Source organism: Arvicanthis niloticus, chromosome 14 (assembly GCF_011762505.2).
Source record: "Arvicanthis niloticus isolate mArvNil1 chromosome 14, mArvNil1.pat.X, whole genome shotgun sequence".
Classification (NCBI taxonomy): Eukaryota; Metazoa; Chordata; class Mammalia; order Rodentia; family Muridae; genus Arvicanthis; species Arvicanthis niloticus.
In genome coordinates this window covers 64,864,052-64,890,561 of record NC_047671.1, presented here as the reverse complement: position 1 = coordinate 64,890,561, position 26,510 = coordinate 64,864,052, and the positions used below count along the sequence as shown (strand labels likewise).

At 43.3% G+C, this 26,510-nt stretch overlaps 1 protein-coding gene and 1 pseudogene across 4 annotated transcripts in view; one reads left to right on the top strand and one right to left on the bottom strand.

Annotated features, from left to right (window-relative positions):
* Klhl14 (kelch like family member 14) overlaps nucleotides 1–23,481 on the bottom strand; it is a 107,055-nt gene extending 83,574 nt beyond the window's left edge. For all 3 annotated transcript variants that reach the window (XR_013103823.1, XM_034518295.2, XM_076912937.1), the window contains exon 1: nucleotides 22,423–23,481. Coding sequence is in view for 2 of the 3 variants with exons in the window: in XM_034518295.2 (XP_034374186.1) it covers nucleotides 22,423–23,372 (950 nt within the window). In the remaining variant the exon portion in view is untranslated. The remainder of the gene's footprint in view (nucleotides 1–22,422) is intronic.
* Nucleotides 23,482–23,725: 244 nt separating this feature from the next.
* LOC143434363 (uncharacterized) lies at nucleotides 23,726–26,303 on the top strand (annotated as a pseudogene). Its single transcript, XR_013103824.1, has 3 exons — nucleotides 23,726–23,864; nucleotides 24,812–25,015; nucleotides 26,025–26,303. The product of XR_013103824.1 is annotated as an uncharacterized LOC143434363 (transcript).
* The last annotated feature ends 207 nt before the right edge of the window (nucleotides 26,304–26,510 follow it).

The window sequence follows — 26,510 nt, the reverse complement described above, 5'->3', positions numbered from 1 at the left end:
TTGTTTTAGGCGGGTTTCCAGTCTCTCTGTCATTCACTGCTGACCTTCAAGCTTCTGCGAATTCTACTTTCTTCTTCCAGTTTTGCCATAGAACCAGTAGGGTTACATATGCACACTACCGTACCTGGGCTGTATGTGGTTCCTGGGGATTAGAACTCAGTCCATTACTTTGCTCAGCAAGCTCCTTACCCACTGAGTCAGCTCCTCAGCTCTAGTTAGATTATTTAAATTATTATTAAATACTACTATACTGTTAACTAATTATTATTAAATCATTCTGCCTTCTAAAATGTTATATATAATATTGAGAAGTTGGCTCTGTAACTTCTTGCAGATAATGTTTAGAAGAAGTGATTTCTTTCCTCTTTTTTTCTACAAAGGTTTGATTAAAAAAGATATTTGAAGACTAATCTAAATTAGATTAGATAGTTATTATCCCATCTTTAAAGGGCTGGATTAACTTTGAGTGAAGGATCTGTTCAGCTACATTTAAGTTCCTTTTCTACCACGTCTGAGGTTTCTATCCCTGAGTCCACTCTTGGCCTCGGCTGCCTCATGAAGACATGCAGGTATTATAAGGTAGTGAATGTTACTTCTGATAATAAAGCTACTTCTTAGAGAATGACACCCCAAAAAAAATTTTCTTTGCCTGGTGAAGGGAGATAAGAAATTGATGCCCTCAACCTTATCCAGTAACGAGAGGTTGGAAAAGATGGAAAGAATTTGTGACTTATTTCTAGCACTTCAAAGTCCTGTGGTCTTGACCACGCCCATTAGCGCTGAGAATTTATGAAAGTCATTTTATATCTGAGACTATGGCAGCCATGTATGAGAAGGGCCTGGTAGGGGCGGGAGAACCCAAGCTCCCAAGAGTTACAGGAATAAGGGTGGTGTCTGAGACAGTTCAGACTGTGTAACAAGTGAGTTCAGGTGAACAATGGACCTTTATATCTCACTTTGGAGACTAAGAAGTTGAAGTTTCAGCAGAGTTAACTCTTCCTTTTGGCCAACCTTTTGTTTATCCCTCAGGAGGTAGAGGAATTAGGAGTGGGAGGAGAAAGCAATCTCTTTTCTGTCTCCTATTTAGAGCCCACTAATTCCATCACGCATGTACACCCTGATGACTCAATTCACATACCCTATACCAAAACAAAAGAAAATTAACAACAAAACCCCCAAAATATCCCCAAACCAACCAACCAACCAACCAACCAACCAACTAACCAACCAACCAACCAACCAAAAGTCATCTCACCACTCCTGAACCTCTTCCTTCCAGCGACCTATCTTCAGTCTGCTTCTACTGGAGTAGATTCTGTCAAGCAAATTAGAGCCGGATCCCTGTTTTCTGCACTCCTGCGTGTCCATAGTTTGTCAATGAATCTTAGCACAGCTTGATACTAATGATAAATTACTTCAACCCTCTTCTTTTAAAAATGTGTGTGCGATATGTGTGTATGCATGTTCGTGGTTTTGTGTGTGCCAGTGTGAGCCTGTCACAACATGGATGTGAAGCTTAGAGGGCAGTCTGTGCACCTCTTCTACCTCATTTAAAACTGGGTTTCTCTTGTTTGCTCCTGGGTGTGCTCAGCTAGCTGACCTACAGACTTCTGCCTAATCTCTGCCTCCCATTTCACTACAGGGGTGCTAGAATTATTGTGCTTGCCTTTACATGAGTGTTTAGGATTAGAACCCAGGTCCTCACTTGAACTGCAAGTCCTTTTCCCAACAGCCATTTCCCCAATCCTCAATCCTCCTCAAAGCTGTCACAGATGCTTTTATTACCTGCCATCTATGAGGTGCATGTTTTCTCTTGTATTACAATATCTGTGTCCTCTCTTTTCCTGTTCTGTAGGTAAAAACCTCGCTTGAAATTCATTTTTGATGCAAGCGACTTGGTGATTCAAAATGGGAAAAACAAACAAACAAACAAACAAAAATCAGACACACAAAAAGCTTGAAATCTCTTAGACTCTAGTGAAGAGTCAGGCAGAGGAAGAGCCTGAGTCCTTGGTCAGGAGGAGATTTCAAAAGTCAGCTAGCTTTCCAGAAACCTAAAGCCAAATGCGACCCAGCACTCTCACAGAAGGGCTGCTAGCTACCCTTTTCTTAAAAATTTCCAGAGAAGTAAACTCTCCTGAGAATTGGTTCCAGCTGATTCGCTGTTGTATTTAGGTTTCTTTATCATAGCTGTTCTTGGTAATTACACACAGCTTTCATGGGAAGAGCCTTTAAATAGAGCTGATAATGTCTCTCCAAGGTAGGTAAACACAGTGTCATTATCCCCATTTAACAGACCAAAGACTAGAGGAAGGGGTGTGGGCACCTTTTCCAGCTTCTCTGGGTGCTTTGGTTTTCTCCATCTCATTCAGGCATGCCCCTAGGGGTTTCTCCCAGTGCTCTCCTGTGACTCTGAGGTGACTGTGTTGTCTTAGCTTCCCACACTCTGCTTTAGAGTCACCCTTTCCTCTCACCACAAGTCTAGCTGTACCATGACTGGAGAAGCATCAGTCCTGTGTATGATATAGACTTCATGTGATAGAAGTGTGAGAGTTGGTCAATCCCACCATCATGACAATGCAGGCTGAGAAAATTGCCAACTACACTCAAAAGCAAACACAGATGGAGTACACAGAAGGTGTTCAATAAATGCTGCTATGTGATTGAAGTTCCGCTGTGATAAATACAAGAACGAAAGGTGCAATTTGAAGTCCCTTGTAAAATTGACAGTCGGAAACACATTAAATTGTTTGTATCATTGGCTTCTCACCTGTTGTAGGATCCAGTGAGTGGGAAGTAAGGAAGGAGGGTCCAAAGAGCAAAGGATAGAAAGGAAATCAGGTGGTGTGTTGAAGAAAGGAAGTTGTGTGAAATACCACATGAAGGCCTGTGTGATAAATGCTTGGTTTTTAGCCAAGAGTTATGGAAAGCTTTTGAATCTTCAGTAGGTATGGCTTTAGCTCTCTCTCTCTCTCTCTCTCTCTCTCTCTCTCTCTCTCTCTCTCTCTCTGTGTGTGTGTGTGTGCGCGTGTGTGTGGTGTGTGTTTTGATTGGGAATACAGGATACTAGTTTCTCATTGTTTCACTAGTCAGACATTTGCTTTGGACCTGTTTTTTATTCTGTTAGGAAGTCTCCCAAAAGAAAACAACAGGTCTATGGATGACTGAAGCCTCCTGGGACCTCCAATAAGCCTTTCTTGTTTTTAAGTTGACTGTCTCAGCAAAACCTAACTATACTGACTGATGCCCAAATCCAACCCAATCTTTATTATGTACTGTGTTCCTGATTTTATTCCTACTGGAGCAAGATCAACCAATTGCTGTTGTCATGACCACACCCTCTGTGTTTGTTGTTTTGTTGTCATCGTTTGTTAGTTTTGCTTTGCTTTTGTTGTTGTTGTTTTTCTTGAACATTTACCCTACTCTTTACTTTGGGGTTGGTGGTTTTTGGTTTTTTTTTTTTTTTTTTTTTTTTATTTTTTTTATTTTTTTTATTTTTATTTTTATTCAAAAACATAGCCTAGGCTAGCCTCAAACTCATCACTTAGACAGAAATAGCCTTGAAGTTATGATTATCCTCCCTCCAGCTCCTGGGTACTGGGATGACAGGCATTTGTATCCCTAAAATTTCCCTTGGTTGCTTTGGTTCAGTTTTGTTTCACAGAATGACAGCTACCTACTGCACTGCAAGGCTTTAGTTATCACTTAGGACACACATACTAGATATAAGGTATATTTATGTCATACATATATATATATATACATATATGTATATATATACATATACATATATATGTATACATATACGCATATATACGTATATATGTATACATATAAGTATATATACATATATACATATACATATACATATATATATATATATATATATATATATATATATATTCTCTCACTTAAACAATACTTTCAAAACAGTTCTCCTAGCCAACCTTAGTGCTTCCAGTGCAGGTTAGAAATTATAGAGACTGTCTAAGTAGGGGCACCTCATTTCTGGTGTAATGATGTAGGCTAAGACCCCATATCATTTTCTTGTCGTTGCTTGTTTGTTTTATATAAAAGCATTGCCCTGGGTGATAGTGCTGTGCAGCCAGTACTACAAAGCATGCCTTTGAGCAGTTGTGTTTATAAGGTCATGGGCTTTGTCACAGTGTTTTATTTTCAATACTTGTTAAATCTCAGCAATACGATCTATTATTTTTAAAAAGTTTCTCACATACCACCCAGAATTATCTCACCTCTTACAGGATAACAACTAGAGGCCAGCACATTGAAACCTGGAGCTCTGAAACCTGGCTGGCATCCCAACTCTGTACTTTCAACAAGTACAATCTTGAGAGCATACCACTATCTAGGACTCTACTATCTGGGTACCCTATTTAGTGTACCTAGATAAATAGTACTATTAAGTTACTATTACGTAGTACTATTTAGTGTTTTGTTAGACTCACAACTCTCAGAGCTGAGAATGAATTTGACCTCCTGATTCCCCCGGCCTCTATAACCCTACTGCTGGGATTCTGGGCTTGCACTATCATGCCCAGTTTTCTGCAGTACTTGGGACTGAACCCAGATCTATGTACCTATGAAGCAAACATTCTACACACTGAGCCACGACCTTTGCCCTTATTTTGTTTTTTGAAATAGGAGCTCATAATAGAGCTTAGCCTCACATTCTTATTCGGCCTCAGCTCCTAAGAGCTGGGATTTCAGGTGTGCCTGGCTCAACAACACCTTTGTATATTCTCTCTCTCTCTCTCTCTCTCTCTCTCTCTCTCTCTCTCTCTCTCTCTCTCGTGTGTGTGTGTGTGTGTGTGTGTGTGTGTGTGTGTGTGTGTGCCTTGACTCTTTACCTCAGCACCCTTAGCTCACAGACATCATCAGCACAGTGCCCAGCACATACTCATCCCAGAAGGGTACTATGTCTGTCCTTCAGCATGCACATGGGATGTATTGTTTCTGCCTTTACCACTTCTTTGTCACCAAATCTGCATACCAGCTGATGACAACTGAGGCAGATAGGACCGGAAAGGGTTAATGTCTACATCAGAGTCTGTGAAGTATAGTCCCTGCTCCTGACTTAAATCCTAATCCTAAGGTCAGGACAGATCTATCTGGATACCCCATTCTTACTCCAACGTTCAGCAAACTGCTTACTTATTTGTTTCTATCCCCCTTCTTCCTTTCCCAGAAAACAGCAATCCTTGGTTCATTTTTACATTTTACTATTTACAGATTGATTTATTTTTAAGTCTCTCTCTCTCTCTCTCTCTCTCTCTCTCTGTTTCTCTCTCTCTCTCTCTCTCTCTCTCTCTCTCTCTCTCTCTGTGTGTGTGTGTGTGTATACACATGTGTGCATGTGTGTGTTCCTGACTGTGGAAGAAAACCTTGGGTGTCATCTCAGAACCATAGTTCACCTTCCTAGAGACAGGGATTGTCATTGGCTTGAAGCTCTCAAGCTAGTTTCCTGGCCTTAAGCCTCTGGATCCTCCTGTTTCTACCTCCTTGGTGCTATGATTACAAGCATGCCACCAAGTAGAGTTATTCTTACATAACTTCTGGGATCAAACTCAGGTCCTCACATTTGTAAGGCAAGCTTCGGTTAAACTGAACCACACTCAGCCTTTTGTAAACTAGAAGTAGTTGGATATCTCCTTTGCTTGATTAACTATATATATTCTTAATTCCAGTAGCTAGTGCTTAGTGTCTCTCTTTTGAAGAGCATCAGTTGTAACAGAAATAACATCTCATTAATCCTCCCCACATCCCTGTGAGGAAGCTGCATGGCAAATATTAGCTCTCAGCTCAGCCCTCCCATTTACAAGGCAGGGTCTCTCTACTCTTGGGACACAATGTGCTACCAATATTCAATGCCTATGCAAGAGGAGAAAGGTCTTCTCCTGTATCTGGGAGAAGAGGAGGTTCTACAGAGCTCCATGAAAAAGCCCTTTAGGCTCTGTTTAGCTTACAGAGCAATGCACTCCCAAGTAATGCCTGAATTTAATGTTTGAGACTACACGTCCTTCCTAAGAACAAGTCTCACTGCTGAGACTTCTCTCTCGCTCTCTGTCTCCTGTGTAGCTGGATTTCAGAAGAAACATAGATGCCTCTCTGAGCTAAGGAAAGCTTGACATCTGGAGCATGCAAAAGCTGCAGAACGACAGAAAGACAGAAAGACACATGGAATAATGAAGAAAAGTCAAGTTAGATTTTAGCATACCCCACTAACATAATGTCTCTCAGAGTCGAGTTTTAACAAAATGATACGCTGAAGAAAAGAAAGTCCACTGTTCAAAAGACCTTAAAGGAACAGTGGTAGTGTCCCACTGTGTGATCCAGAGCTGTTTTTCTCCATTACTGTAACTTTGGAGAGAGAGAGATTCCTCGTGGGGAAACTCTGAAGCTGGCTTGGAGGCACTGGAGCCAGCCTCCTGCCAAGCAGGCTCTTTCCAGTTGGAGAGTCACTGCAGGAGTGGCCATGCAGGGAGGGAGACAGCAAGAAAAGTTAGTTAGTAACTGGCTATGTTGACTCCAGGCTTTCTCTGGCAAGGCAGAGGTGTCTCTTTACAAGAAGTTGGCCTGCTACTGTCTAAGGAGGCCCGGGTGTGTTTGAAGGATGGGGAGGTGATTCCAGGAAAGCATCCTAGGGCTAAAGTAAAGGAAGATGATGTTCTTTCTTGTTTGAGGAAGATCTGTCACCTGGGAGTGAGGGGAGCGCAGGTGGGTGTGCTGCAGAGACAATGAGCTGTGGCCTGTGGGATCCAGCTTAGGGACACCCTGCTGTTGTGAGTGAAATAGGAATCTCTTATCTTCCTCTTCTTTTCCTTTCTCTCCCTATAGGGAGCCAGTTGTTTAGGTTCTTTGCTGCTTCAACAACCCAAGGGGGAGGGGGCAATGGTGCCAAAGAGAACCCTAGCTGGAAGACAGTGAGGTCTAGGAGACCTTCCCATGGGCCCCTCTGAAGGGACATTAACAAGGGCCTCTGAGATCTAATCAAAGTCAGTCCACTGCAATAACCTATACAATCGTCAGATCTCTAACTCGTTGAAACAAATTATTCTGACAAAGTTTACTGCATACCTAAAACTGAATTGTGGACACCCCGCTGTGAGGTTTGAATTGTTCCCCAAATGCCTGAGGGCAGCAGGTACCCAAATTTCATCAAAAGGCAGTAGATTCCCTAAGGACTAATAATTTCAAAATGTTCCCTCAGAAATATTTCCCCTTTGCTCATGTTAATAAATCCAAATTTTAAAATACAAATTCTAACAGATTTTTTCATACTTACTTTTCAATAAGTTAGTATTGTTACTTTCTCCTGACTTCTACAGAGAGATGGAAAATAGAAACAAATTCTTTCAGCCCTGTGGGGTCTTTTTTTTTTTTTTTTATTCAAAGTTTAGGAGACATTGTGGGAATTCTTGGTAACCTAGGTTACTTTGTCTCCTGTTGTCTAACTCTGTGTCTTAGTTTTGGTGTTTGTGAGAAATTGAATTGTGTCACCTCCAAATTCAGACAGACACCTAAGTTCTAAACCTGAATTGGACTCACTTGTCTATGTGCCTTTAAAGGAAGCAATCAGGTTAAGTAACTTCTACAGAAGAAACTCTGATCTAACAGTACTAATTTTTGGTAAGAAGAGAAGAAGACAGGAGACTGCATAAAACATGGAGAAAAGACCATAAACAGGATGGAGGAGACCTTCCATGTAGGTAGAGAGGAGCACCTAAAAATAGCCCTGCTATATTTGGCCTTAAATGTGCAGCTTCCAGTCACCACATCTGTGAAGATAAGTTATCACAGATCAAATGGGTTAATACAAGCCTCCCTGGAAGAACTGTCACATACACACAAAGGACTGACAAGGATCAGTGAGTGAGTCTCATGTTCAGTTTTGGGAACAGATATGAGAGAAGGGTCATCCTGATGAGACGTGTATGGCTTCCTTGAGAAAGCTCCGGAGTTCACATATGCTCACTCCATCTTAGAGCCCTGTGTTGTGTCACCTGCACTGTGAAAGGATTGCATATAATATGCAACGACATAGTCCGGTCCTTAGTACTTCTTTGGTGTTCTGAAGCTGTATGTGTATGGTGAGTCTTCAGGATAGTGTTGTGATAAAGGGAAGCTGGGGAAACAGATAAAACTTTTGTGGTGGAGTCTAGGATCTGTAAAATTATACATCTCCATTTCTTTGAGCTTTCACAAATTTTGAATGATTCTCATACTCTGACTCTGGCTGAAGTTTCCTTGAAAACAAACAAACAAACAAACAAAAAAATCAAAGCACTCTCTAGAAAAAATTCTTTCTAGAATATTCTAGTAGATTCTTTATAGGACACTGTTGTTTTCTGGAGCCTGGACTATAGTTTGGCTGCATTGATGGAAGGCTCCAGGGCTCTTTTTAAAATTCTTCTCTCATATAATACACCTTGACTGAAGTTACCCTCCCTCCACTCCTTCCAGAACCACCTTTTAGCACTGACTCTCTTCCCCAGATCCACCGCTCCTCCATTTCTCTTCAGAAACAAGCAAGCCTCCCTCAGATGTTAACCGAATACAGCATAACATTTACAGTAAGACGAGGCCCAAACCCTCCTATCAAGGCTGAGTGAGGCAACTAGGTAAAAGGAAAAGGGTTCAAAAGGCATGTGTAAGAGTCAGATACACACCTACTCCCATTGTTAAGACTCTTACAAAGACACCAAGCAAGCAACCATAACATATATGCAGATGACCTAGAGCAGACCCATGCAGGCTCGGAGACTGCCACTCCAGTCTTTGTGAGCTGTGAACAAGGTTCTTCTTTTGCACAGGGGATGTCCCCTTCTTAGGGATCTAGTTTCATTACCCTACCTGCTACCACCTACACTTGCTGCTCTCTAGTTCTGGAATTTCTTTGAATGCATTAAAGGTGGCACCTAAGTATTTTAGTTTTGTAGTATCTGCTCCCTCTTGTTTCAATCTGAGAAGGCCGGGGTGCCAGTTAAGGCCTTTCATGATTCTAAGGGTTCTATCTGGAGTTGGGCATCTTTTCTAAAACTTCAGTTCAGGGTAGATGATGCTCACTACAGGCTGAACAAACAACGAATCCAGCCCCTGGAAACAACCACAAACCCAGAACAATAACAAACCCTAGGTAGTGCATTTTAGAAACTATGTTCTCCTTTGCTTTTAATTAATACCTCAATTCCCTTGAATGTCTAGATAAAGAAATTTTGGTTTAAATTCTAAGTCCCCAACATTTCAAACTCAGAACTATGCCAGAAGTCTACGGTATTGTTGTTTGTTCGTTTTTGAGACAGGCATCTCACGCATCCCAAGCTGACCTTGAATGTCTTATCTTTGTAAGTTGTAAAGGATGACCTTGAACTTCTGCTTATTTCTGCCTCTACTTCCCAAATTCTAGGATTATAGATATGTGGGGCCATGCTGGGTTTATGTGGTACTGGGGAACAAACCCACGAATGATAGGCAAGCACCCCAAAAACTGATCAACGCCCCATTCTCTAACGGAAGTGTGTATGTCTTAACAGAAACAAAATTAGTTGTTCATAATAATTTAGAAAGTGCTCTGCCCAAAAATATTAGATTAAACCTCCCAAATCATTTGGTGCAGTGCTCCCACGTGGTGACAGACTCTAACCACAGTGGAATAACAGTGCCCAAGGGAGCAAGAGTAGAAAGAGTTATTTCTTTTCAAACCTAGGGATTCCTTTGTCCTCAAGGAAATCTGCAAAGAGACTGTAGGAAAGAGAAAGCTGCCAAGCTATTCTGATGGAGAATTTAGCTTTTCCAGCTCAGACTCTGCCTTGGCAGACCATGGTGAAGCCTTCTGCAGCAGTGGCTCAAACACCACTAAAGGTCCACTGCTCTGCTCCTCCCTGCTGACACAGGAAAGCACTGCATCTCTGTTAAACTCAGAGTCCCCTGGCTTTGTTTTGTTTTTCTTTTGACATCATTTCTTCTCCTGAAGTGACTCTTTTGAGTCACCACTGTCTCAGCAGTCAAAGAGAAATTCCACTTCATTCCTCTAGAATAACTATTACACACAATTATTCAACAGTGTTGAAATAAATACTTGTGTGCCTTTAAGGGTATTTAAGTAAATTATTTCTGGGATAAAGAATTTATTTTTACAATTAAAGACTTAGCTAAGTCTAGACTACCATTTGAGAAATACAATGGCTGAATCAACAAAGTCAAAATACTCACACAAAGATAAAAGCAAACAATGCCAACATCAATAATGGGTATTTTTTTTTTTTTGGTCACACCAAACATCAATATTTTTAGTAACAGTCATCTGCACCAAATGCAGAACAACCTCCACAGTATCTCTATGTGAATTTTCTTTTCAACTTTTGTCAGCAACAACATCCAATTCCTGCAGAAAGCTGTCTGGGCTGTGACTAAGAAGCTATAAGATGCCTTCCTACAAAGCTGAAAGAACATGTGTAGTTCCATATTAAAGAGACAAATAATAAACCCCTGAATCCCCCCCCACACACAAATGTCCAAAGTATTTGGCTAGGCATTTCTAAGACCAAATATGGGACCAATAAGCAAATGAAAAGGCATTTGGTATGGTAGCCAGTCAGGAAATGCAAACCACAGTGACACAGCATTTCACACTCCACATTTCACAGGGAAGCTACAACAAAAGATGTAAGTATGGTTGAAGCTGTGGGAAAGCTGGAACCTCACACTCTGCTCCCCACACGCAAAATGGTGCACAGTCCCTCCAAAGGCTCCCCTTGGCTTAGGCCAGCTGAGTTGCTCTATGAGACAGCAGCAAATCTACTCATGGGAAATAAAAACATAGCCCCAGTGCCTGGAGAGATGGCGTAATGGTTTAGAATGCTTGCTGCCCTTTAGGAAGACTCAGGTTTCTCCACATGGCAGCTCAAAGTAGTTTGCTAACTCCATTTCCCAGGGACTCAATGCATCTTCTGACAAACGCAGGCTCTTCAGGAACACACACACACACACACACACACACACATACACAGTAAGTAAGAGAAACATTAAAAGCAAGACCAAAACCCCAACAACATAGGTCCCTAAAGAATTGTACATGGGCGCCTATAGCAGTGCAATTTATAATAGCAAAAAGCAGAAAACAGTCCAATTGTTCATCAACTTGCCTAAAGATAAAACCTGGCACATTCATGCAACAGATCACTACTGCTCAGAGATAAAGAGAATGTTCAAAGGAAAACCTATAGTATTACAAGCAGACACGGAAACACGCGAAGTATCGCAACTTTGCATGTTATGATGTGGATACTTGTATGTGCTACGCCACATTAAAGAAGTCAATCAAAGCAGATTATATATTTTCCTATTTTTTCTTATGTGAAATGTCAGAACTGGCAAATCGGTGAGAACAAACCTTAGATTGGTAGTTACCCTCTAAGTATCCCCAGCCAGGCTTTATATGAGATGCTCACACAGTATTTGAATACTCACATTGCTGTGATGGAGCGAGAGGGAGCTGGTGAGGGATGAGGATCCAATAGGTATGGGATTCTCAGAGAAGGAGTGATAAAATGTCCTGGTGTGATGACGTCTTCACAATTCTTCTAGCACAACACGCTCACTAAACCACACACTTTGGATGGACAAGGGGTACAGCATGTGCGTTAGAACTCAATAAGCCTGTTATGTATGAAGCTACCATGGTTTGTCCAGCCTTTCTGACTGCTGACACAGACCAAGAGGACAGAGGTCACTCAAGGATGAACAGAGCACTGCTGGTAACTCAGAGATGGGTAAAAGGAGCATAATGTGAATCAAGAGGCAGCAGGTAAAACAGGCAGCGTTCTTTCTGCAGAGGCATCCTGCTACCAGCACAGTGACAGGACTGAGGCTATGAGTTCTGCCCTAGATAGGTTATGCATCCTCCCTAAAAGGAACATAGATAAATATCTAAGATGCACTATAGAGCTATTTCTGTAAGAATTCCTGGCCAGGCTTCATAGCACAAAATGCCTATGTTTTGCATTCAGCAGCCAAACATTTAGAATTGAAAAGCAAGGTGAGTAGTATTATGTGTGTGATGTAGGTGGGGAATCTGAAAATAGGTTAAGTAAATTACCCAAGGTAGAGACAGCTTATAAAAGACTGAGGTGGGATTTGAACCCACATCTGTCTGACTTTTAGGTAGCACGAAGAATGCAGCAAAGCTGTTTAGGATATTTACATTATAAACTTGACCTTTCGTGTGTCTCTTCCATGATGTCCCTCTATTTCGTCCTTTTGTCATTTTGGAACGGATGCTTGTGAACTCCTTAAGAGACGGAGATTACAGAAACTGCCACTGACAGTGATGGTACAGTTGCTATAGTAACCAATCCACCAAATTGGTCTGTGCTACTAGGCACACACTTCTGCCTCTGCAATACTCCCATGCTGACTAGGATGCTTCCCCGGCCCCAGCAAACCCCTGTAAAAGCATAGGAAACAGAACAGGCTGACAGTCAACTGTGTGTGCGCAGCATGAAAGCGTTCTCTCCAAAGTTTGCCCTACCGACTCCCTTATTTTATCCCCCATCTTGCAACCCTTTCATTTTACACAGTATATCTGTGTGTTACTTGTTTTTAAGGGATGCTAAACATCAGGGCTAAACTGCATTCCGTTGCTTTGTTCTAAGAGGGATTTTTATAAATAAGACAATTTTCTTTTGGACAACAAATTGACCCTCCCAACCCAGCAATTCCCCAACACCATGTTAGACTAAGAATGGACCACTACCTCATTTCCAATGCATAAACCAAACAAATGTTCATTTGCTTTTCTTAAAAAACTCACAGAAGTCACTGTACAGGAAACTAGAAGCCAACAAAGAACATTAGTTGTGGACACACACAGACACATGCAAACATCCTCCAGTTCACATTTTTCTACAGTGTTTCTGTGTTTTCAAGGACTCCTTTTGGATACTGATGCTTTCTCTCTTCCTCCCCCTCTCCGTTTCACTGGCCTTGCCTGTCTTCAGAGGCACCTGAAGAGACATAAGGCAGGGAAGTGAAACCGACTGTAATTCTTCAGTTCACTTCTCTGCAGCCTCCAGTGAGCCAGGCTCCATACGGTGGCCCAGCTGAGCTCTGAGAAGTTCAGAGTCCTTGCACAGGTGCAATTTACCAGCCCTGCTCACAGGCACTCTGGGAGGAGAGAAGATGTGTGAATGTGGGGGGGACTCTGGAGTTGGCACGTAGGAGACTGAAAGGAGACCACTCCTCCCTATGAAACGGAAACTCTGGAGTCTTAAAGGCCACTATTGCCCTCTGATGGATTACATACGGCTGCTGAAAGCCACCAGGAATTCTAATTCTCCCCCTGGCTGATGCCCTTGGTTTCACCTTTAGGCCCCTTCTACTTCCTTCTGTTGATCTTAAAATTTTATGCTGAAGATGAAATTACAAATATCTCCCAGAGTCTCCTTGATAAGCAAATGTGTATTTAGGAAAATTCAGGTTCCTGTGGCTTTAAAAATTAATTATAAATACATTTTAGTAATGTTTTGTTTATACTTCTTCCTTTCTCTCTCTCTCTCTCTCTCTCTCTCTCTCTCTCTCTCTCTCTCTCTCTCTCTCTCTGATTTCTTCATCTGTTGTTGAGCAGTATTTTTTTTTTTTACCTCAATTGGTCCAAACCAGAACTCCAGGAAATCAAACTACAGTAAAGCCCATTTTATGGATACAGGACTCTGCTAAAGAAAAGCAATGGCAGTCATTTAGGTCTATGAACTCAAAGGCAACAGCATTTGCATAATTGTTTGCCTATTTTCACAGTTCAACTAAAAAGTAAGCTGATTTTCCTCTGTAGAATGCGCCTCTGTGGTGGGAGCTCTTACGCAGGGACTGCATCTTTCTCTGTGATGAGACAGTCTCTACTACAGCCTCTAGACACAAATTCTTTTTTGGTTCCTGGAAGGTGCCTAACTCTTTTCTGCCTGGGGGCTTTGCATGTGTTGCCTTGCCTTGGCCTCACCCAGTCACATATCCTGGCTTTCCCCAGATCTGTTACCTTGTTCCTTGGGTAGCTCATTGTTCAAGACTCATCTTCAACCTTGTCTGCAGAGAAAGTCATCTTTGGGTAGTCAGATAAGGTCAGAACCCTCTATTTCAGATTTCTCATAAGAAGGTATTTACTCCGTGCTAATCTAGCACTAGTTTGACTAACCTTTGTCCCCCCCATATCCTCCCCCACCTCCTTCTCTTATTTCTTTTCACTGTAAGCTGTGAAATTTCAGGAATGTGTTCTTGTTGTCCAGCTCTGTATCTCGGAGCCCAGTCTGGAGTTGGGCCCCTGCACAGTCCACTGAAAATGTGCAGCTACTCCACAGCACAGCTTTTTGTTAGTGACAGACTGCAGTGTCTCACCCAAAATTCCCTTTGTGGGGGTGATCTACTCATGCATGTAGATTTAGAGAAGCCACCCAAGGTAGTGAATGTCACCTTGCTTTTCAGTTCAAAGGATGCTGGGAATTGAGATAGTTTTGCATAAAATACAGTTATATTTTCACCTTCTATATTTGACAGTGTTATCTTTGATCTCTGACACTTCTAAAACGACTGCATTATGAAACATAAGAATAAAGGTTTGCATTTATTTTAATGACATCTTAGTCACTTGGTCTTTTAATGACATAACACTTAGTGGACAACTGTAATTGTTGAACTGAATCAAATCATAGGGCTTAAGATAGCATGGTAGACTTCTTTGTAAACATATTTTTGTTGTTGTTGTTGTTTTAAGAAGTAACAACTCTTTACCTTACAATGGATTGTGATGCTAACTTTAAGGTGTGTATAAGGTGAGTGTATAAGGTGAGTGTATAAGGTGAGTGTATAAGATGAGTGTATAAGGTGAGTGTATATAAGGGGTTGCAAGTGCTTCTTGAGTTGTATAAACCTGCCCAACACCAAAACCTTAATCTCTAGAGTTTCCTCCCCCATCTTCCTGTATTATTGGTTCTCGTTTTTCCCTTGTTTGTGTAGTTTGTCGACTAATACCTTCTCTGCCTCCCTGTATTTTGTAGTTTTCTTGCTATTTCTTATTCTTTTTGCCTTTCCCCATGATTTCTTTCTCTCCCCCCATCATTGGCTTTCGACCATGTCGATCATTTTCCTTCCAACACTACAAACTGTTCTAACTCATTTCCATTCATATTATTTGTGAACAGATAAAACCCTCTGATATTTACAGCTAAAAACTCCATATTCCATATATCATATATTGTGAAACTAACAGTTCTTATCCCTACTTATTTTATATAAAATATGACTGCTTTCTGTTTTTATTAAAGATGTTATCACTAATAATTTAAGTCTCATAAAGTATCTTGGAAGTCAATGCAAAAGATGTAGGAAATAAATGTGTTCTTGAAATTCTAGAATGACAAATGGCATAAGCAGTTGTGCCAAAAACAGTGAACAAAATAATTTTCTTGAAACACAATTAACAAAAGGTATTTCCAATGAGGGCATCTTGTTTTACATTATTAAAGTGTGTGAGCACCTTTATAGTTGTAGCTCATTGTACCTCTTGTACACAGTTCCTTGAAATACCATTCACATGAATAGAATTCTGTTGTCTCACTGAAAAAAGCTGTCACCCTAAAGCTCTAGACCACAGCAGTCCCAGGAAAGTGATTTTTGGTTCAAACTTGAGCTGTGTAGTTTTATTGTATTTTTGTAATTATTTTTCATAGTTAGATTGAAAGTTCTCATATGTGTTTAAGTGCATTTGCCTTTAATTTCTCAGCATTCTGAAAGCTCCATATTCTGAAGACTAATAATTAGAACGCGGTAGACCAGAAGGCTGGAATTCTGGCTTTCTATTGTATTTTCTTGCTTTTTCTCTTGACTGGATAACTGTAGGGGTTAAAAGGTTGCCAAGTTTAGTCCATGTTGTGGTGTGGTAAAGCCAGTATGCAGAAGGTATAGATCGGCATTTGATTTTAGCCATATCTACAATACACATTCAGCATGAGTGGGTATTCTCCCCACGCTGAGTATTCAACATAAACATTGTTCTAATGATCGGCAAACCACACTTCAGTTTCCTAGTCTCTCGAAAGATTGAAAGAGTTCAATATGAACTATAGAAGTAGTATGTGAAGCTCCTAGAGAAGGTTCAATTAGTGGTAGTTACTATACTGATAAAAACCATGTGGACGGGGAAGAGAGACACAGAGAGACAGAGACAAGGAGACAGAGATACAGACAGACAGACAGCAGGAGGGAAGGAGGAAGTGTTTACTTTTTGCAGGTTCTGGATCTCATGTGATTATAAAAGTTGAGCATTGCATTTAACTCATTTTTTTTTTTTTTTTGGATTGATTATTCTATAGTTGTCTAGGATTGCTGATAAGTTCTTAGGTCTTACCACGGAAACATAAAATTCTAACTTGACATGGTAGAATTAGTCATGAAACTTCGAAATGGAAGGCAGAGGACTAATGGGAAGCTTCCATTAGAATAAGATCATTTGCTTTTCTAGTTTCCTTTTGCTTCGTACAGTAAGATAACGGTTGAACTATGTAGTCCTGGTTAGCCTGGTACTCTATTCAGACTGACCTAAAACTTGTAGCAATCCTGCTTCAGCCTCTGGAATGCTAGGATCACAGGAGCGTGTTGCCATATCTGGTTAGTTTTTGTCTGTTTTGTTCACTGATACAACCTTAGTGCCTAGAAGAAAGGTTGACAAACCATGGCCCAATGAGTAAAATGAGTCCACTTCCTAGTTTTGCGCAGCTCCAAAACTGAGAATGGTTCGCATGCTTTTAAGTGGTCAAAAAATACTGATGTGAGAATTACCTGAAGGTTCATTATCTACAAAGGCAGCTTTACTAGAGCGTACCTGTGCTTAGTCACAGATACAGTCTACTCTGCTGTTGTGCTGTGAGAATAGCATTGTTACAGTGGAGAGTTTGGGTCCTAATAGCCAAACATTATTCTTTGGCTTTTTATACAAAAAGGAGTTGCTGACAACAGGAACAACACTTCTCTTTGAGTGTGTGTGTGTGTGTGTGTGTGTGTGTTCTATGCATGTGTAGTACATATTTGTATGTTTGTGCCAACATGTCTGCATGTGCGCACACATGTGCGCATGGGTCAGAGGTCAATGCCAGGTGTTTTCCTCAGATGCCCTTTACTTTTTAAAGACAGAATCTCTCACTGAACTTGGAGTTCACTGGTTCAGCTATCCCTGCTGGGATCACACTGTCTGTCTTTGACTTTCTGGTGTCGAGATTACAAGAGCTCGGGACCACATTTGGCTTTGTGTGAGGGCTGGGGGTCAAACTCAGATCCTCACCTTGTGCTGCAAGCTTCCTCCCCAACCCTCCCTAAGTACTTTTAAAGTCAGATACATTGATGTTTAACCCTTTCCAAAAGGAAAGCTTTAACTCTACATGTGAGTCCGAGGTCAGTCACAGAATAGTGGCCTAGGGTAGAGGTGATCATCATTAGAAGTACCTAGTGTATCAAAGAGGACAGACTGAGGTACCACACTGCTTGACCTCTCTGTGCAAGCCTGGGCACCAGGCTTGACATCGCTGTGCATCAACAACTTCATCTACAAGATCAGGCTAATGATAAGAATATAAAATTGATGTTTGTAAAGTATTTACAATAGCATTTGGTATAAGTAGCTTCCCTTCCTTCCTTCCTTCCTTCCTTTCTTTCTTTCTTTCTTTCTTTCTTTCTTTCTTTCTTTCTTTCTTTCTTTCTTTCTAGATGAGGTTTTGCTGGGTAGATCAGGTTGGTCTTAAATTCATCATCCCCCTGCCTCTGCCTCTGCCTCCTAAGTATTTGTGGTAACAGGCACGAGCCACCATACTTAACTAAGGCAACACAATTTTAACCAGGATTTTCCTGTTAGGAAATTTCAGATACTCGACAAATGGGCCAATTAAAGAGTGAATCTCAATTTGTTTATAACAGAAGAAGAAATCCAAGAATGAAAAAAATTGAAAATGTCCATTTTTGTCAGTAAGTTGTCTACCTGTAGAGAATACACCAGTATGTACTCTAATTGCCTTTGAATTCTAGGAGAACTGTTGGCCTCCCATACCTGTGATATGATTTTGTAATCAATGGCCTTGTTTCATATAATAAACAAATTGTATTCTGAATGGTTGAGTAACTTCTGATACAAAATCTAACTACCTAACAACTTCTAATCTGAGGGTATCAAATTGGCATGAAGGGAAGCAACAGTTTACAGAATGTCGATTGGTGTGCTGTGCACGGCCTGTCATTCTTAGGAAGAGAGCCAGTAAAAGCCACTGTCCTGCAGTGCAGCTGGCAGGCACCAAGGTCAGGAGCTGCACTTTCCTGTTAGCAAAGGCCATTGCTTTTTAGCACTGCAAGACATGCTAGGATTAGACACTTAGGACTCTAAATATGAAAATAGATTTTAATATTAACACGTGCAATCTTTAAACAGACAGACAGAAAGTAAAAGCTTTGTGTGGTTGCTTTCTGTATTTTATGTAATAAAACTGCTTGAAGACACACTTCAGTATGTGGCTCTATAAAGAACAAGATACTAGCTACATCATTGTTTTCATGGATGTTTCCCACACTTGTGTTTTCTTTATATGTCAACAGTAACTATGGCCTGATCAACACATGAATGACACATCTTTCTTGCTTCATAATCTTAGTTCATTCAAACATCAGTAGCACAACATCTATTTAGCTTAGATTGTAGAATCTGCAATGAAAATAGAGGCAAAAGTCAACTACCACGGTCCAATTTGATATCATTACTAAATTATGCAATAAAATTAAAAAATGCAAAGAGAAAAGAAACTTTTGGTTACTTTAGGTGATTTAGACTGAGACCTTCAGTATTGTAAGTGGACATGTAACTAGGTTTATTCTCCATTAGTCCACACATCTTCAGCTAGATATTCTTCAGTGCTAACTGACTGTATTACATGAAATATTCACACTATAGAAGAATCTAGTGGTGACTTTCCCAGGAACTTTTCCCCGAGCTTAATTCATATTTTTCTTTAAATGGACATAGTTGTCCTCATATTATAATAAACCTAAAGAAAACAGTCAAGAAATCTGACTTCAAAACGTTTTATGTGTATATGTTTAAACACTTTCAAAAAAAAAAAAAAACCTGATAAACGATGTGCATTTTGGGGCATAATGTGATATTTTGGTATATGTATATAATATGCAAAGATTAAGGTAAGCTATCTAACATATTTATTATCTTCTTTTCTCTCATTTTCTATGAAAATGTTAAGGTCTCTAATCTAATTTAGCTATTGTTATTATTATCTATACTTACTATCCCATGCAACAAACCACTAGAATGCATTCCTCTTGTCTAAAATTTCATATCCTTTGTCAAGTCTTGTCATTTTAAATTTCTAATTACTCGAAGATGGGACAGCAAGTATCTTATTTCATTCATTGAACTAATGCTTACTTTATTAAATGGAACATGCGCCTGAGTTCATATGACATTATCAGAACTGAGCAACTAGAGAAAACTAAAAATCGATTCCACTCTTCCCTAAAGACTTCCTCGGCTGCTTATTTTTCCAGATAATACAAATTCAGAATTACTTAATCATATTTGAAGTCATATTTTAAATTATTATATTAAAGTCTTTATTTTCTGCAGATACCACATATGTTCTTAAACACATGAATTCTTTCATCTACTCTATTTGGTTGTATTTCCTGTTCATTATGACCAACTGGTCAATTATAATTCCCCCGTCTCCTCTCTAAATTTGAGGCATGAATTCATATTTGGACTCTTAAAAACTACAGGTAAAGGAAAAGTAATAAATAGAATGCCCTTCTGTTCAGTTGTCTTTCATGAAAGTGACATAATCTCAACAACAATACCGTGACATATCTAACTTCTTGTTGACCTCCATGCAAGACAGAGAGGACCATTTTCTATCACACTGGTATAACTTGGAGCTCATTTAATAGAAAAGGGTTTTAACCTAGAATATTTTGTGTCTACATTCAAGTTAAAATTTTGCATTCTTCTACGATTTAAAATTAGAATAATGTGATTGGTCCCTAAAATTGAAAATGCCACAGTTACCAATGGCAAAATGGAGTTGAAATTATATTCCTGAGATCGATCGGCAATAGGTTTGCTGAACTATTTTTCTTTCTACATCTTCCTCTTCTAAAGGAGAAAATACAGTTTCCTCCTCCTGCTGAAGTATCAGATCCCTGCAGCATCATGACACTTGTAAGCATTCAGTGGTCAGACACCACTACATACCCTTCAAATGATGTGGCCCAGTGAAGCTGTGAGGTACTGTCACGGAGCCAGGCAGCCTGGTATCTTAGCCGTCCACCAGGACAGAGCCAGCAGGCCCCAGCTGGTGTGCTGATTCCAGACTAAGGTAGGATTTCTGACTAACATTTTGCATTTTGAAAGTGAACTCTCCTGACATTGAATTTTGGGGCATACTTACTTAGAAGAGTGCATTGAGCATGCCAGAAATTATTTACTAGATCTAGTTTACAAAGCTTGTCTGCCCAAATTACTCATCGGGCAACAAGTTTATTCTTAAAAATTGATTAACTCCTTTGGGTTTCTGAAGTGATCCTAAATTATATGTGTTTTAATGTAAAAGGTAGTCTCAAGTGTCTAACTATATAATCTGAATTCATGACTGTGTAGCATATGTGCTTAATGAATATAGTCATAGGTCATCAGCAATGATAAAATCTAACATAGTGGACGGTTACTTGCCAATCCCCTTAGGCATGGCAATATCTGCCTATCACAGTGAGCTTGTCATTTTAATCTTTAGGCGTGTGAAAACACATAACACATTCCCTATTTTGTTCTGACATGGAGTCGTGCACTCATTGTTGATGTACAGGGGGCTTTGTGTTACTCTTTCTGCTACAGACACCTCTTGACACCACAATACACAAACCCATCTCCCAGAACGATACAAAAAAAGTCAATCCACAGTTACAAGTTCAAGATTTCCCATCCCTCCTGTGGACTTAAACTTAACAGCAGTGTTGCCAAACAACTGGAGATAACGTCAATGCCTTTAAATTTCTGTTACCTCAGACTGGTAGAAATAGTGTAAGGAAACACATACAGGAAAACACACACACACACACACACACACACACACACACACACACACACACAAAAGCATCTACTCTCTAAGGTTGCCTAGAGTGGTCTCAGGCATCACTCTGTATGGGACTTAGCCCTGGCAGATTTTCAAGTCATGTTCTTTTGCAGCCTGGCATCTGAAAACAGGATGCTTAATCATGAAAAGGAGGGGATACCATGCCTCTTCAAAAAACAAACAAACAAACAACAACAACAACAACAAACAACAGAAGAGTCCTTTGCCCATTTAAAAGGATTTTGAAATTGGAGTCAATCAAACAGGATTGTCAGTTTCTGCAGTCTTCTCATCTCTGCGGCACTTTACAAAAGCATGGTTTCTCTCTCCTTTTGGACATGAGTTGCTGTTTGCAACGCACACAGGTACTTTCTAAAGGGCAATGGTAGACAGCATCTACAGTTCCCTAACTTCTTTGTGACTCCCGCTAGACACACAGAGCAACTGGAGGTGCAAGACCCTGCTCCCTGTCTTTCGACTCCAAACTGTCAATTCCTTAGACTTCCTGGGGATAGATGTTAGCAGGCAAGATTCAGCCCACCACCCTGAAACCATGACCTTTGCTCTCCTTTAAAGAGTGAAAAGAAAGTGTTTTCTGCAAGGTAGAAAAGTTCATTTGGCCACAGGATGCCATCCTTAGAACTAACAATAGGAATCCACAACTCCTTTTGGGCGTTCAGTCTAGAAAGAGCAGATCTCAGTCACAGCACAAAAACCAAACAAACAGTTAAAAACTTGAGTGCATGACAGAAAGACTTCACAGTTCTCTTCTGTTGACCCTGTCTGAGAGTTCCTCCTGGCTCAAGGAAGGAGCAAGAAAGCTCTGCACCACAGACTCCGTCTCCTTGAACAGGTCCACTTTAAGGGGCGGGCAGAGCAAGATCTGACCGACCAAGATGCCCTGAGCTGCCCATCTAAACTGCATAGGCCTTCGGGCCCCACCTATCTGTTCAGTTTGAACCTGAGTCTGAAATCTTCAATGTTTCTTGCCCTGAAGATTTGGGAACCTGGGCGTTCAAGTGCTCAGGGATGCTATTAGGTCAGGTTGCCCCTTCTGACACACTAAAATCAACTTTCCTCACACCAGCTGAAGTGTTTGAAATGGTTTTCCACGTGCAGGAGCCTTCCACCCAGCCCGCCCAGTTCTCCCCTCCTCCCTGCCCCCTCCCCTCCCTCCGGCCTCTCCAACTCCCCCCAACCCCCCACCCCATCCCACCCCGCCTTCCTCTTTGTTGTCTCCTACCTGCTGGCCAGGCTCTGCCTGCAGTGCTGCCTGAAGGGCATCAGGTGGTAGTTCATGGCGTCCAGCAGCAGCTTCTGGCAGACCGGGTCGGTGCGCATGAAATCCACCGACTGGACCCGCTCCACCAGCTCCGGGGCGGGGATGAGCGCAAAGCGGAGGCGCTTCATGAGGTCGGGCGCGTACTGCATGCGGGTCTCACGGTCGTGCTCCAGCCATAGCACGGACATCTGGAAAAGTGCCAGCTCCGACTCCACGGGGGGCGGCAGCGAGTCCAGCAGGGCACGCATCTCCTCGAAGTTAAGCAACAACACATCCTCCACCAGGTACTTGTTGGCCAGCTTCTTGGTTTCCTCCAGGCCGTGCAGTGCGGCGATCTTGCACACCTGCTTGTAGTTCTGCACCGAGATCTGGTCGTTGAGGAACTGAACGCAGAGCTTGGTGACCTGAGGAATGTGCAGGATTTTGCTGACCGACAGCACTTCCTCTACGGTGTCCAGGGAGAGGGTCACGTTGGCCGTGTAGAGGTATTCAAGCACTAGGCGCAGCCCGATGGACGAACAGCCCTGCAGTACTAGGTTGTTGATGGCTCGGGGACTGGTCAGCAGCTTGTCGTCGGGGGAGGAGGAAGGAGTCCCGGGCTCCTCCTGTGGCGGCGGCTGCTGCTGCTGTGGAGGCTGCTGCTGCGGCTGCTGCTGCTGCTGGTCCTTGGGGGCCCCCAGGCCGTCCTGGCCGCCGACCCCTCCCCCGAGAGGGGGGTGGCTGGAGAAGAGTGATCGGAAGTACTGCGAGCAGGAGGCCAGCACGGCCTTGTGGCAGTGGAACTGTTGGCCTTGGGCTGTCAGGGTCACGTCGCAAAATAGCTGCTTCCTCCACAGCAGGTTGAGACCGTGCAGCAGGTTGTCACTGTGGCTGGGGTCGAAGGTGGAGGTCCTGTCCCCGGATCTGGACATGGCGAGCTGACTCTGCGCACCTGGCTTTAAACCCTCCTCCAACCTGGCAGACAGGGGTGGGGGATGGGAGGGGGAGCAGGGAGGTGTAGGGGGTGGGGTGTGGCCGGGGTGGGGAAGGGTGTGGAGGGGAGAGAGGAACAACAATCAAGGCCCCTGCTTGGCTCCCTCCCTGTGCGCTTAGGATCCGAACCTAAGAGGGATGTGTGAAGGCGCCTGGTCCTGAGCGCCTCCAGAAGGGTCCTCGTCTGGGGTCGGGACTCCGGTTCTGCTCCCTGCTACCTCTTACACACTTCGCCCCTCACTTTCCTAAAAGCACCCAGGCTCCTCTCTTGGCAGCGACAGCGGTGACAGCAGCGGCGGCAAAAGTGGAGGCTGAGGCCGTGACACCTCGTGGGCTCGAGTCCATGCCCGGCTGGATGAACGGAAAGGCCGGGAGTGGGGAGTCAGGGGGTGCCCCGAGAGCTCAGAGGCGACCGACGGCGGCGGTTCCAGGTCAACTGGTGCTGGAAGCTTTGCTTTTTCTTAGTTGGCCCAGTTTGGGGGTGGGGTGGGAAAAGGGGGGGCAGGCGTGAGGGTGGGCGATTCTTAGCTCTCTAAAAGCTGGGGACACCTTCGGTTATCCGCGCTGCCCCGAAAAAGTCCTAGGCTCACAGTCTGAGGGAGGAGATAAAGCCCTTTCTTCTCCCGGGGAAGTGCAGCGGAGCGCGATGGGGACCCGCTCAGTGGACTCGGCAGAGGCGGGAGCTGTCCTTATCAATTCTAGCTCATTTCCCTCACCCCGGCCCTGCCCGCTTCCCCGCTTCGCAAACTGTTGGCTTCCCTCGCCGCCACCCCGTTTTGCTAATTTTCCAGAGACGCCTTTAAACCTGGCCAGAGACTCCTTCCACCCACAGTACTCACCCCACCTCGGACCCCCCCCCCCCTGCACCTTTGCTATATATCAGAGCACGGAAGTTCAGTCATCTAGTTCCCCTTCCAGTGCGGGGCGGCCCCGAGGATGATTGGGGCCAAGTTGGGGTGCTAGGATGGATTTGGAGCAGGGGACTAGAGGCCAGGAGGGATTGGTGTAGACTGGTCTCCCTCTCTCTCGAGCACCGTGAGCAGTCGCTTTAACAGGAGGAACTATGAGAAGTTCAAGTTAGAAGGCAGGTGTTGGGGGAGGGGTGGCGGCCCGGGAATGGGGTGGGGGTGGGGTCGCGGTCCAGTGCGGAGGGGTCTCTGCTCGGCACCCAGAAGGATCTTGGGTTGACAAGCATCCCTACTATCCCCGGGTTTCAGCTTCCAGAGGTCCCCCACTCGAGCACCCCCTACTCCCCCAGCCCTGGAAGTACTTCTGTAAAAAGTCTGAGCCTCCCGCTTCTAGGTGGTATGAGGCCGGGGAGGGGGAGGCCAGGTGAAATCCACACACCGAGTCCTTAATCTGTAATTGCACCTTTCAGGGCTGAACAGGAAGGGATCTTGCCCGCGTCCCGCCCGCGCGCCCGCCGGGACCACCGCCGCCGCCGCCCGGCTCCGAGGGACCCGCCGGACCTGCCCCTTCCGCTGCGGCTCACTCTGCCTTGCCCGGCGCCGCTTCTGGATCGCCGGCTTCTCATTGCTATCAGACTGGGCTCCTCTCCACTCACTTTCCCATCCTGTTCCAGGTGGACCCTAACCTCTCTCCCCCGGCGACAAGCCCCCTCCCCTAAAGCTCGGGCTTGCTGGGAAACATTTAAGTCCTCACTGGAAGTGGCCCCGGTCATACCTCTCTCTTGCTCTCCCAGCTTCGTTGTCTAGCCACCCCCCCCCCCCCCCATCTTTTCCTAGTCTTTCCTTCTTGTTCTCTCCCCCCTTGCTTCCACCTCCCATCTGCTTATTTCTTGCAATGGGAGTTTTATTCTTTATAAGCGTTTGATACCCGACCCCCCCCATAAGTACCCCCCTCCCGCACCCACAACAACCCCAAAAGACAAGGAAAATACAGGCAAGGCAAACCCAAGGCCAGAAACTTACCTGCTGTCAGCCAGCTGCAAAGTCAGGGCTCACTTAAGCTCCCCCCAAAATCAATTGTCCTTCCCTTTTAAAGGTTTGTTCTCTCCTTGGGAGGGGAACACACCTTCTGGCTCCCAACTCCAGGCAGTCACTCTGTACAATTTATTTTGTCGTACATCATTTGATCACCATGAATTAGCAACAGCAAGAAAATATAGGAGAGGGAGAAAAGAGAGAAAGGAGAGAGAGGGAGAGAGAGGGAGAGAGAGAGGGAGCAGAGCTTTCTGCAAGAGAAGAAGAAGAAAAAATGTACGTGTGACAAATTATGCTACCAAGAAACAACACATCATTATCCTTGGGCCTGGGGCTCAGTGAGTCGTAACGAGAGTAATAGGAAATCCACGGTTGGGGAGAGAAATGGTCGTGCTTGGGCAGCAGAGAGAGACCATACAGGGGGATGGATGCTGGAGAGACTCGCAAAATTATGGCTCAAGGCTATTGTAAAAATTGTCGAGCGTAAATGACTGCGATTTCAAACATCTTTGGAAGAAAGAAGGGGAAAAAGCGAGCCCCCCCTCCCTCCCTCTCCCTCTCTCTCCCTCTCTCTTCTCTTCTCTCTATAAAGAACCGTCAAGTTTTAGTGCGCATTGCTAATTAGTCAATTTCTCTCTGCCTTCACAGGCTGGCGACTTCGCTGCTGAGCTGAAACTGCTAATTTCTGTGACCAGCTTTTTTCTTAGCTGTGATCTGGATGAATGAGTAGCTGTCTCACAGAGATGACAAAAATAAACTCTAATCCCCCCCAAAATTTCCACTACATCTTTCTCATGCATAGATTTATGATCTTCAAGCGCTCTGTGCAATATGCAAACTTTTTTTGTGTCTGTGTATATGCTGTTGTTTGCAGCTTTCACAACATCGGTATGCTGGGTTTTCCCTCCCACCCCCCAGCCCCCCTCATACTCTCAAATGCAGAAGCTGTCTGATCCCAAAGTATGCTAGGATGCCACTTTAGCCTGTCTTGGTATCTAGGGCATGGGGCTGACTTGCAAGATACCAGTCCTTGCCTAGGAGGGCTGAGGGCACACGCCAGGGGTGGGGGAAGCAGAGTTGGTAAAACAGAGGACAGTTCTTGCTTTTTTTTTTTTCTCTGTGTACTATTCAAGC